Source organism: Cyprinus carpio, chromosome B12 (genome assembly GCF_018340385.1).
Source record: "Cyprinus carpio isolate SPL01 chromosome B12, ASM1834038v1, whole genome shotgun sequence".
Taxonomy (NCBI): Eukaryota; Metazoa; Chordata; class Actinopteri; order Cypriniformes; family Cyprinidae; genus Cyprinus; species Cyprinus carpio.
Window position 1 is genome coordinate 15821697 of NC_056608.1, and position 13082 is coordinate 15834778.

At 38.2% G+C, this 13082-nt stretch overlaps 1 protein-coding gene and 1 long non-coding RNA gene across 2 annotated transcripts; both read right to left on the bottom strand.

Moving 5' to 3' along the window:
• Positions 1-3275: 3275 nt before the first annotated feature.
• Positions 3276-10247, bottom strand: LOC109076688 (26S proteasome non-ATPase regulatory subunit 11B). The gene is made up of 13 exons (XM_042735619.1): positions 10105-10247; positions 8365-8466; positions 8071-8267; positions 7224-7281; positions 6819-7013; positions 6578-6722; positions 5827-5887; positions 5566-5628; positions 5356-5481; positions 5179-5214; positions 4653-4704; positions 4092-4234; positions 3276-3947 (listed from the first exon to the last, which is right to left on the bottom strand). The coding sequence occupies exons 1-12, from the start codon at positions 10193-10195 to the stop codon at positions 4092-4094; spliced, it is 1269 nt and encodes a 422-aa protein (XP_042591553.1). The 5' UTR covers positions 10196-10247; the 3' UTR covers positions 3276-3947.
• A 1265-nt stretch (positions 10248-11512) lies between these two features.
• On the bottom strand, positions 11513-13065 carry LOC122139233. The gene is made up of 2 exons (XR_006156110.1): positions 12927-13065; positions 11513-11621 (listed from the first exon to the last, which is right to left on the bottom strand). It is a non-coding gene; the product is annotated as an uncharacterized LOC122139233 (long non-coding RNA).
• Between the last annotated feature and the right edge of the window lie 17 nt (positions 13066-13082).

Here is a 13082-nt window from a genome sequence, read left to right on the forward strand (position 1 = left end):
TTGTTGGAACACCACCTTTGGCTTACAATGGCAGATATAAGGGAGTCCGACAAGCACTGCTTCTTGGACTCTCCGATCTCCCAGGCTGGCCTCTTCAGCAATGCAGTGGAGAGCTTTGCCCAACAGTTCTCCGCCGCGCAGAAGCAGACGGAGGTGATCAAACACATCCTGCCCCGGCGGCCCGCTGCTGCTGTCACCCAGCCGCCAGCGGCAGCCCCTCTGCCTGCTCATCGCCGAGGGTGCCCTCCTGCTGCCTCCACCTCTGCTCCAGCCAAGCCTCAGCAGCAGTCTTCAGGGCCATGGCATGGAGCTGGCACCAGGAAAGCCCCGACCCGGCCCGTTAAGCGCCAGGACAAGCGGCGCCCCTGAGACAGGCGACCTGGAGTCTCAGGATCCTGCTCTTCAGGAGATGGTGAGGGCACCACTCCTTCCCCCAGAGGAGGGCCGGGTGGAGAATCTTTTGTTTCCTTTAAGTTTTGTTCTGCCACTGGCTCCCCAGCCAGTGGTACCCAAACATTCAATAAAAGAGCAGTTTCCTGTTTCTCTGGGTCTCAAGAGGGCCAGCATGGCGGTACTCCAGGCACAGCCTCTACACTCCCGTCCCCCTCTCCTTTCGCCAGCGGGCAGCAGGGGCTGGTTCAAGGATGCTCTCTGTTTGGAGTCATTTCAGGGCGGGAATGTGGTTTCCACTGCCGATGTCACGCCATTCGGATTGATACATATGAGACCACTTCAGCGTTGGCTTCACGATCGAGTCCCGAGATGGGCATGGCAACGCGGCATGCACCAGGTCTTGGTTATCCCATCCTGCCACCAAACCTTCAGCCCATGGTCGGACCATGCTTTTCTAGGGGCAGGGGTACCCCTAGTGCAACTGTCCAGGAATCTTGTTGTTTCAACAGATGCCTCTGCTATCGACTGGGGTGCCAGGTGCAACGGAAATGCAGCATCAGGTACCTCGACAGGGCCTCGTCTGCACTGGCATATCAATTACCTAGAGTTGCTGGCAGTATGGCTTGCTCTGCGCCGCTTCAAAACGTGGCTTCACGACAGGCACAAACTGGTCCGGATGGACAATACTGCGACCGTTGCATACATCAACCACCAGGGCAGTCTACGCTCCCGTTGCATGTCGCAACTCGCCCGCCATCTCCTCCTTTGGAGTCAGAAGCATCTGAGGTCGCTCTGTGCCGTTCACGTCCCATGCGAGCTCAATCGTGCAGCCGACAAGTGCTCATGTCAGCCCGCCCTTCCGGGAGAATGGCGACTCCACCCCGAGACAGTCCATCTGATCTGGAGACGTTTCACGTAGACCTGTTTGCCTCTCCGGACACATCCCACTGCCAGCTGATCTACTCCCTGTCCGAGGGGACCCTCGGCACAGATGTGCTGGCACACAGCTGGCCTCAGGGTCTACGCAAGTATGCATTTCCCCCAGTGTGCCGTCTCGCACAAACGCTGTGCAAGGTCAGGGAGGATGAGGAGCAGGTCCTCTTAGTAGCGCCATACTGGCCCAGTCGGACTTGGTTCCCAGAACTGATACTCCTTGCGACAGCCCCTCCTTGGCGTATTCCTCTGAGGAAGGATCTCCTTTCTCAGAGAGGCGGCACACTCTTGCACCCGTGCCCAGACCTGTGGAATCTCCACATATGGTCTCTGGAAGGTCTCTAGAGGTTCTAGGTGGTTTACCTCCAGCAGTAGTAAACACCATCACTTCAGCTAGAGCGCTCTCTACGAGGCAGCCTACGCACTGAAGTGGAACCTGTTCGTTGATTGGTGTTCTTCCCGCCGGGAAGACCCCCGTAGATGCCTGATCGCGGTTGTGCTCTCCTTTCTGCAAGATGGGCTGGAGCGAAGGCTGTCTCCCTCCACTCTGAAAGTGTATGTTGCCGCTATTGCAGCACATCATGATGCAGTAGACGGCAAGTCCGCTGGGAAGCACGACCTGGTCATCAGGTTCCTTAAGGGGGCAAGGAGGCTGCATTGGCTTCGGTCAAGAGGGTTGGGGACCTGCAGGCATTTTCGGTCAACGATACGTGCCTTGAATTTGGGCCGGCCAACTCTCACGTTGTCCTGAGACTCTGGGTACTAAACCCAATCAGTTCGAAATTATGAAATAATTATAGAAGCTCATTAAAATAAACTGTATCTTGGAATGGAAGAAGACAAACCTACACTCTTATCCACCCAACTATTTAGGTTGTTTCATTGTTTTATTATTATTCATTTATTGTGATTATTCTTAATCCCATCATTTCTGTCTGCCCTCTGCTGTCATTAATCTCTAAAACCAGAGAAACAAACTAATACTTAAATCCTTTGAAAAGTGGAACTTAAAAACTCCAGCTTTAAGCTTTTACATATTTATTTAATATATTAATCTGAGCTATAGTAATCTTAGGTTACTATTTTTCTATTCTAATTTAATAGTTTTAATCACACCAAACAATATATTGGGTTGGGTTCTCATAAAATAATTTCCTTGTGATTTAGCACTTAATCCTAAAGTATTTGATGTGAAAATGCCCTACAAGAAAACACACATAGCACACATGACTATGATTATAGTCATGTACAAACAAGGGATAAGGGTAATTTCCCTTAAAACCAAGAAATATAATCAAAACACTTTAATTAGTGAACAGGCCAAATCATACAAAAATAAAAGTAATTTTCCTTGAACTGAAATCTGCTTATACCATGATTTCAATAATTGAGCTTTGGATAGAGCAATTTTGTGGACCACTTTTCACTGTTAGTCAAAAAAAAATAAAAAAATAAAAAACCTTACTTTGCTAAGTGTTTAATGTCTCAGTAAATTATCAATGTCAATGACCAATGTTAGATTGCCACTACAAATCAATCACAATCACATGCAGGAAGCTCTCAAATCAACACTGGACTTTTTAAAATCATCATTCTCCCACAAGAAATTTTTTTTTGTTTTTGATTATTTATAATTGCACACTTAACAGAATAAATGAAAAGATAAATTATTTTTCCAAAGGATGAGTGGACGTATACATTTACAGGAAAACAAATGAGTTTAAAATTTTTTTTTACAAAACATTGGTTTTTTTTTAAAAATATGTGGGGTGTTTTTATTTTATAATGTTGTATTGTTGTGGAAATATAGATTTTGTTTGTTTTGTTGAGATCTGAAAAACACAACAACAAACAAACAAAAGAATTAATGAAAAAGAATAAACTTCAGTGCAGACATAAATGTGTGTTGATGAAAAGATTATTTCAATCAAAGAGGACTAAAACCTTTGTAGGATTGGGCCGTTTAATATAACCACCCTACTTGGCAAACAGTACACTGTAAATACAAAACTGTAAAGACGGTATACTGCAAAAGTAAACGGCAAACAATACTCGATTGTACGAACTTAGAAAATAATTTTCTAGTGTGTGTGTGGTAATATGATTGGCAACTGTGCTTATTACAGAGCCTCTTCCTTACAGCCAAGTTCCTTCGAATCTCTCATCTACAACAATCATTTAGAATGTGCATCCATAAAATGAAGAAAAAATAAAAAAAGATATGCACTACTGCAAACAACCGATGGACCCCAGATAACCGAAACCCAAGAGTCTGTATCACAAAATTGCTGTAATTAAAAAACTTTAAATGTAGAAGAGCTATACAGTTCTATATGACATTTTAGGATTTTATTGTAGTTGTACAATATTCCCTGATGGCCAGTGTCGGCCGTTGAGAGATACAGACAAGAACAAAAAAAATAAAATTTGAGGATCAGAAAGATGAAATTGTCCATTTGAAAGAAAAGAAACATTAAAAACTCTCAACTGGGGAACAAGTAGATCTTGCTCAATGTTGTCCCTTTTTGCTGTGAAAAAAAAGTTCCACATGTTGGCCATACACACAGGCAAACTCACACGCATACAAACATTTCACACAGCAGCAGCCTCTGGTGTTTATTCTGCGGGAAAGAAACATGAAGATACACTTAGAAAATCAAAAAGATAAATGAATTACAGATAAACATTTAACCATATTTCATAACAAACATGGATTTTTAGAGAGCAAAATATTTGTGTGCATTTTATTTTTTAAAGTTCCTCACCTATGTTAACTTCTTAGCCTTGTTGTACAGTGAATCCACAACTTTGCTCATGTTCTGTATGGTTTCTAGAGCTGCCTCATAAGTCTTGTCCACAGGGGGCTCTTCGAATATGATGAGCACTCCTTCACCTTGGTCAAGAATGCCTGCAACAATAGAAGTCCATCAGGAAAATGAATTCAAGGTATTTTGATACTTTCATTAGATTTAGTAGTTACATACTGTATAGGAGCAGGAAATTATTAGAGGACTTCAGTCATGAATAACTGTTATTATTTATTTATAAACTACTCTAGGCATTTTTGGCATAGAGAAGCTTTGTACAAACCGGAACTAAATTAGAACATTCTTCATGTTTATCTATTCTAGTACAACCAATAATGACCCTTTAAATTAGCATCATATGGCCTCTTTAAAATGAGGGAATGAAATAAGTGCTGTGGTGTCATGGTTATTAATGCCATGCTCAACAGTCAAAACAAATAAATTGTTGTTGTTTTTCTCAATATTGTAAATAACATTTTATTAAAAAAAAAAAAAAAAAAAAAAAAAAAAAAGACAAACCATGAAATTTTTTGTCCAAGATCATTTGTGACAGTTTCCTCTCAACATCATCCTGTGGGAAAAAATAAATTTAAATAACAAAGAGATCATGTATACATGGTAATATAGTCAATGTTTATTTCATAACTTATCAGTTTGTTGTTATTTTGTGGTGGCATTAAAGGCTGCAATCCTGTGTCATTAAGATTAAAGCTAATAACAGTTTTTTAAAACATTAAAACTATAAAGCATCCACTTGTCAAGACATATTGACCATCCAATAATACTGTTTCTATGTCTGAGTCTACTCTTGTTTCTGTGAGAAAACACTACCTGGACAGCCATTTATGAGCATGGTTCATTTATATCACACCTTCAAGCTGAGCTTTTAACAACATGATTTATTTTGATAGTACTACAGTGTACTATTAGTGTCTAACAGAGCTATTTGTTGTTTGCTTTTGACATCCGAAGGAGCATTTGGACCTGGAAACAGTAATGCATGACCTCTGGATAAAAGTTTATGAACAGAAGAAACAGTTCGTACCTTTGAAAGTTTGATGAGGCCTGCTATATGTGTTATCTTCAAAATAGAGAAAAAGGTTGTAAGCTTTGGTTCTTTGTAAATTAAGTCTTCAAAAACATTACATTAAAAAAAGAAATAAAATAAAATAAAATAAATAAATGATACACTTTAGGATGAAAACATCCATGCACACACTACCTGTACTCTGGAAAAGGGCTCAATGACCCGAATGAGATTCTGTTCCAGCAAATTGTCATAAAGCTTGGCCAAATGTGTGTTGATGATGGGGTCGTCCCTCAGCTCTTTAGTGTACTCTGTCAGGGCTTCATGTGTGAAAGAGCAAGCAGAAAGCTGAGCATGACATCAAAGACTTCAATTAAAAATGTATACAGACAGTCAAAATCTCACCTTTTCAAAATCTGCTAATGATCTGTTCTTGCTGGCTTGTGCTATACATCTCAGTGCATCCGTCTGATGGAGAAAGAATTACAGGGCACAGCTATAAATGAGAAATTTCTTGCTCAGAAAAAAACGTCAAATGTGTAGCAGATTGTTAAAAGTAAACATAAAAGCATGGTGCACAAAGAACCGTGAAGTGCTGCTGCAGAGCATTTATTTGTAAGTGGTAATATCATCTATAAAAAGACACTGGAATTTTAATGATCTCACCTGTCGCCCTGCATATCGCAGAGCCAGTTTGCCACTGATCAAGGCCTGTACCTCCTCTGGCCTGGAAGAAAAGAAATTAATACTTTTATTCAGCAGGGATGCATTGTATTGATCAAAAGTGACAGTAATGACCTTTATAATGTGACAAATAATTTCTATATTCAAATATTCTTTTGAACTTTATATTCATCAAACACAGCTGAAAAAAAAATTATATTACTGTTTCAACTAAAATATTAAGCAGCTACTGTTTTTTAATACAGATAATAATAAATGTTTAAAAATCAGCATATTAGAAAAGATGTAACACTGAAGACTGGAGTAATGGCTGCTGAAATTTCAGCTTTTCCATCACAGGAATAAAAAATTATTTCAATATATTAACAAAGAAAACAGTTATTTTAAATGGAAAGGTTTTGCTGTATCTTTACTCAAATAAACATAGCTTTGATGAGCAAAAGAGACATCTTTCAAGCAATTTAAAAATCTTACCAACCCCAAACTTTTGAACAGTAGTGTATAATCTGCGATTTTAATACATGCTACACTTTTATGGACTTAAGCTAGAAGTCATTAAGCGTAGGCGATGACTTATGGAGATGCATTGCACTGAAGATATAAGAGCTTAGTATTACTTAGTAAGGCGGTGTTACATAACAGAGCTTGGCATTACCAACACAATGACTGCTGTATTATCCTGTGGCCTCCCACACACAAACAGGGATAAACTGTAAGCGGTTATCTCACTTACAAGCTGAGCATGATCTTGCAGAGGAGCATGTATTTCAGTGAAGTGACTGCTCTGGGGCTGTCGATGGAGTCGTAGCCCTCAAAAGCCTCAAAGAAGTAAGAGTAGGCAGTTTTCCAATCTTTCTCCCCAGCTGCATGGATGATACCTGGAGTACAAGGGTGAAATGGTCAAATACCAATAAGAAACACACTTCCGATTTCAAACGCACTTGCAGATCCCTAAACTGAGAAGTGAGACTTGCCTGACTGCATATCAAGAGCCGCTTGGAGCTTTGGGGGACAGTAAATGGCATTGGCGGTAGTCCTGGCTGAGGTGAGGGCAGCCCTGGCTTTGGGGAGGTTGCTGAGAGCATGGTAGGTTTTACTCTCCAGCAGCTGAACCTCCACCAACAGAGCTTTGTCATCCATCTTCTTCAGCTCCTGTAGCAATTGGGAACCTAAAGAGAAAGAACAGAAATTGTCATCTTAAAGTTTCAAGCACAAGTACTATAATGTATAACAAAAATACAGCGGGATTTAAATGACAGAGTACAATAGTGAGGATGCTTATATTTTGCAATTGTCTAATTAAAATTGCAAATCATAACAATTTGGCTCAGATGTTTGAATCTCACATGTACACATTTATTTTTCTACATTATTCTTACCCAGCTGAAGGGCCTCCTGATATCTCTTTGTGTCAAAGTAGAGTGAAATGAGTCGAGCCTGATGAAAAAAAAAAAAAAAAAGGAATAATGATAAACTATATTGTTGTCTACTGCTAGTTAATTAAATTTATTAATTAAGCTAAGAATATTTTTAAATGTCATGATAGCAATATAATTATTCAATTTCAAAGGAATGTTCTTTTAAACTTTCTAACAATCAAAGAATCCTGAAAAAAAGTTTAATGGTTTCCACAAAAACATGAAGAAACACAACTGTTTTCAACAATGATAAGAAGAAATGTTTCTGAGCAACAAATCAGCAAATCAGCATATTAGAATGATTTCTGAAGGATGATGTGAAACTGAAGACTTCCATCACAGCAATAAATGACATTTATTACAATATGTATATTTTAAGCTAAAATAGTATTTCACAAAATTACTGCTTTTACTGTATTATTTTGCTGTCTACTGCTAGTAATTTTAATGTATAAATTAAATTAAGAAAAAAAACTATGACTGTTATTATAACGGCATAATAAAAGTAGCAAGTCACAAAAGGACAAAAATTACAGATTTACTTTGTTTTATTATTAGACAATGAAAAGCTGTGGCATAAACAATGTAACACATGGAGTGGCTTATTGCTTTTATAAGTTCACCGTTTTAAGGTTTTGTATTAATTTGGCGTAGTAATATACAATTCACTTGATGTCAGTTCAGTTCAGCATAAATAGGTTATTTTATGGCATCCACTCAGATCTTAATAGTTGGAATTACTGATCCATGATTAATTATTGGCTGATTGACATGACAGTCCAAAGCTGTTTATGCAGATTTTGTTTACCTCTAGGGCTTGTCTGAGGAAGGTTCTTTTCTCAGCTTTAGCCCATTCGATGCATTCCAGGCACAGCTCAACCTCCTGGCCTGTGGCAGCCTCCATGTCCAGAAACAGATCCAGGAGCGAGCGCACCAACCGTGCTGCCTTTGCCTTGCTTATGGAGATCAGGAAAGGCCTTACAAATTTCAGCAGGCCACCAAGCTCTAAAGTAACATGCAATGATAATGATGCGTCACAACAAAGTAAAACATTTCTATAGCAGGAACAGCACCCCCCCCCCCCCAGAATGTTGATCCCAACCTGCAGCTTGTCCCGTCTTAGCCAGGAGAGTTCCCAACTCCAGGATGCTCTGCTCCTTGACATGAACCGCCTCTTCATCATCTTCCTGGACATCTCGTCTCACTGAAAAATTCAGACAAAGTGAGAATACAAAGTTTAGTAACTAAGGCCAACGACCTTTTATAAACTCTCCCATCAATATAAATGAACTGACCTGAATATTGTAAATATTTTATTATTTAATATAATGTATGCTGCTGTCGCAATTAAAATTATTAAATAGTAAATACAAAATTAGTAATACAACACAAAATTTTAAATGACAGATATAGCCTTTTTAGAGTGACAGGACAAAATACATCAAGTGTGTTAGATAATGACTGTTTGGTATAACTGATGTAAATTTAAAACACATTTGTAAGTAGCACATTCAAGAAACAATTAAGCAACTAATTATGTCTTAATCTCATGTGAGTGTAAACCATTTTAATTATATTTATTAAAATATCTGTTTAATTGAGAGAGAGAGAAAAAAAAGCTAATTAGTGATTGTACCTTTATAGAAAAAGTGTGTAATTTCTGGTGACCCTTCTAATGACTTACAACAGCTTTCCCTGAACACTCCCCCCTCAGCCATTGGTACAACAACATATTCCCGCCTCCAAACTCCTGCCATTGGCTGAGCCGTTGTTGCTGTGTTGGGCTTGTCAGGGTGCCCAAAATAAAAGTAATGTTTTGACAACGTCAGTGTTTTTAGGGAAAATCAACCTACAAATTGCTTGCTTATATCTGTCTCTGGGTTGAATACTTTAATGTCTAAAAAAGTATAAATTTCACCTTTATAATAACTTGCGTAATAACAACCAATTTCCTATGCCTAATTATCTCATTTAATCTAATTTGAAACCAATTGTCATTATGGTACTCATAAGAAAAAGACGAAAACAAGAATCAGGTTGACATGAAAATAAACTTAACAGATCTTGGAGACAACAAAAACAAACATAAGATGGAAAATTATCGGCACAAGTTTTAATTAGTCAAAACAACAACAAAAAACAGCCGCTTTAACTCTACCAAACTACAGTTGTTTCATCTAAGACTGCGCGTTATGCCCTAAATTGCAAGCCCATTTATTTAATAAAAAATAAATAATTATGATTTCAGCAGCCAAACAGAGAAAGAAACAAATCTCAGCCAATGTCACGACAGCAAAAACAGAAATGTCAAAGCTTGCTTAAAGGTTGGTATGAAACACTTCAATCAAGTTACGATTGTAACTTACGCCAATCTCAAAATAAAATGTCATTAGTGGAGCTATAAATAATACAAAATTAAAATAACTCCCAACTATATGTGATAAAATGCGCCTTGGCCTGGAAGGGTGGCTAATATTGCAGGCTAGCTGTCCATACACACTGGTTGTGTCTCAAAAGGTATGAGCTGCATAGTAAGACAGTTTTTAGCGAATCGGAGGTGCGATCGAACGTTCGATTCAAATGTTAAAGCACGGACAAGAAGCCCAAAACAGCTGTCTTTGTTCTATGCTCGATTCGAACTTCCGAACACGGTAATAAGGTCCAAATATGCTGCCTATGGAGGCAGCTCAGTGGGTTTCGAGACGTGCGCACGCACACAGTACAGTGAGTCAGCACCGCAGCACCGGCTCATGGCTCCCCAGCCTTCCTAATAATGAAGCATTAAAGCAGCCATGCAGAGTGAAAAGTAAAGCTTTACCAAAGAATCTAAAGACAGTTTTACCTATTGAATGAAAAATGTCAATAGAAGCGTTTCTGTCTGTGCTGATGAGAGACTGAGCTCTCTGAAACTCCACCACTGCCGCGGCTGCCATCTTCCCTATTCAAAAAGCTCACTACCCATAAGCACTTGCGAGCCCAACCGGAAGTGCGCCAATACGTACGTGCGTGCGTGCGTGCCAGGCAGTGGTGGCAGTTTGGGTTTTGTAGTATTTTTCGCTTTTACTTTTCTAGTGCACGAATGAGTACTAAAACATTTATAAACATTTATATCTGAATTGCATTATGATTCTAAATTCGGTTATTATTACTATTACTTTATTAAGACTACTACTTAATTTCGTCGGCTACCATGCTGCACAGAGAATTTCTACAGTCTATTTTTGTTATTGTTGTTGTTGTTATTGATTTATTTATTTATTTTAATGGTCAGCAGGTGATGACAAAGACCCCGATGCTGACAAAATGCTATAAATAAGGTAGCTTAGTGTATGGTTATCTTTATGCCATTGACCATCTACCTGTTTATGGGTAAAATCTGTGTGCTTCTGCTGAATGAAAACACATACCCTACTTAAAATTTGAAGTTTAAAAGTTTAAAACATTTTGAAATAATTATGTTCGTCTGTGGTTTCGAAAATCAACATTGCATTATATTTGCAAAATAATAAATTAAATGTTCCCCTTATTGTTGTCTTTAAAGGTAATAATAAAAAAAAAGAATGTAATCTCCCCACACTATCAACAAACCTGGGTATCAAGTTTTTGAAACGCTTGTCTCAGTCATTATCAATAATGTAGGAGATCATTATACTTAAATAGTAGATACATAATTATGTAATAAATAAGTATATACACTTATATTTACATAAATATTACACCAAATTATGTTTATTTACCTGCAGGACGATATAAAATATTTTAGACAAATGTAGGCTACCATGTAGGCCCTACAGCTATTATTATAAATACATAGCTGCCTCTTTATTCTGTTCATTTTTAATTATCTTTAACTTCAACTAGCCTAACCTAAAATGACCTCCAAGTCTAAAAGTTTGTTGTGATTGCCAAGTGCGCGAAGGCGGGGCAGTAGGCTAAGCAACATCCCTGAATGAAGGACACAGCACAGGGAGGCGCTCTAGCACAGGTTTTCTGACTCCAGTACGCAGTGCGCGAGCGCGGCTCTAACAGCACAACATCAACCTAAACCCCGTATCTGCTGGTGTGGACCAATAGCACAGCTTCACAGTTCTCAGCATCACCAACCAAAGGAGACATACAGCATCCCCAGACCACGGGAGCGCCTACAGAGACCTCCGACAAGACGTGAAGATTGTTTTGTTTGATTAAAAGCCTATTATTCCATTGGAATTTAGGCTCCCTGACAATCCTAATATTCAATCTTTTTTGGGGGGGCGGCTGATTTTGCATCTTCTTGATGCGCAGTTTATCAAGGATAAACCCAGACAGCCATTACTGCGGCTCTTGTTTTGCCAAAGCATCGTGGAGGAGAGCAGATTCCTGTAAGTGAGCTGTTTTTCATCGAAGCTTCTGTATTATAGATGTTATATTTGCTTGATTGTTGGACGTATTTTATATACACTACTGTATTCATATGGGAATTGTAAGCTGGCTTGGTTAACATTTATTTTGTTGATTTATCTGTCTTTCTATATTCTAATTTTGTTGACGTGATGATGAAAACGAGTGTCAATAATCTCTCGTGCTCATGTAAACATCGCAGGGAGGATCACACATTTTCAGAACCTTGGACAGTGGCCGATATATTTGAGCAACGTACAAATACATTATAGTAGCAAAACATGTTTTTTTGTTTGTTTTGTGTTTTGTTTAATCATCTACAAACATGCACTGAATGAGAATGAGGAATGAGAATATTAAATGTACTATTAAATGCAAATTTACGGTGATACAGTGGAGTCAGTATTTACAAGAGGGCAGTAAACAGTGGAATCTGCAATCATGGCGATGTCTTTATTCATGTTCATTGGCGGGTTTGAGTTTGCTGTGTAATTTCTTTATAAACGTGGGCTGTAAATTATGATATTGTAAGTGTGGTAGATCTAGACAACAAATCAATTGTTTATATTGTAGAAAACCGTGCAGTTTAAAAATAATGATTTATTATTATGAGTGCATTTCAAGGAATAAAGGATCTATGCCTCTTACTTTAATCTACGACGCAATTCCTTTATAAGGCCTGTTTTCGACATAAAGTGGAGTGCTATAGTCAAATTTAAACCACAAAGAAATATAAAAAACAATTTTAAGTTTACTTGTGTAGAAAAGGTTACATAAATATCAAAAATATATGGATTTTTTTTTACTTAAGATAATTATTTAAAACCTGAGAAAACTCATTGTCAAATCATCTTGGATATAGCATTAATAATTTAAGATTATTTTAATGAAAACAAAAGGCCTAATTGCCAGGCAAGCATGCAGTATTATGTTGTTAGGGCACTACTACAGGAATAACCCTTTATTTGTGTTGATGAAACAATTGATAAATTGACTAAAATTTAAACAAAAACAAAGACAAGAAATATAAAAAGGCAACAATTAGATCTATATCATGAAGATTCAATTTACTGGTATTGTAATACATCCTTTATTCTGAAGTTACTATATTTTGCAAAATTGTTCTGCATACACTGTGCATTCTGCAGTATGAAAAGTCTGTGATATCATTGCTATATTAATGCAATAAAATGTATTTATTAAAATGTGTCAGGAAAGCACCAATTTGATAAAAAATAATAATAATAATAATTGTTGTATTTATACATGCCTTTTTTGTTTTACAGGCTTTGCAGTGACACAGCTCTCATCTATCCCATTGTCATTCTTCTTTAAATAGAGCACCAACCTAAATTTGGATGTTGAACACAGATTGAACTAGTCTCAGGAAGCAGTGGGGCTCCAGTCTGGCACCTTCTTTAGCTGACCCCTAACCTTGAG

What these genes read in the sequence shown, in the direction of transcription:
- LOC109076688 (XM_042735619.1), bottom strand. Translation starts at nt 10,195, where the DNA reads ATGGCAGCCGCGGCAGTGGTGGAGTTTCAGAGAGCTCAGTCTCTCATC. An exon ending in TCCTCAGACAAGCCCTAGAG is followed by an intron (nt 7,282 to 8,070) that starts GTAAACAAAATC and finishes TTTTTTCATCAG; the next exon opens with GCTCGACTCATTTCACTCTA. An exon ending in TCAGGAGGCCCTTCAGCTGG is followed by an intron (nt 7,014 to 7,223) that starts GTAAGAATAATG and finishes CTTTCTCTTTAG; the next exon opens with GTTCCCAATTGCTACAGGAG.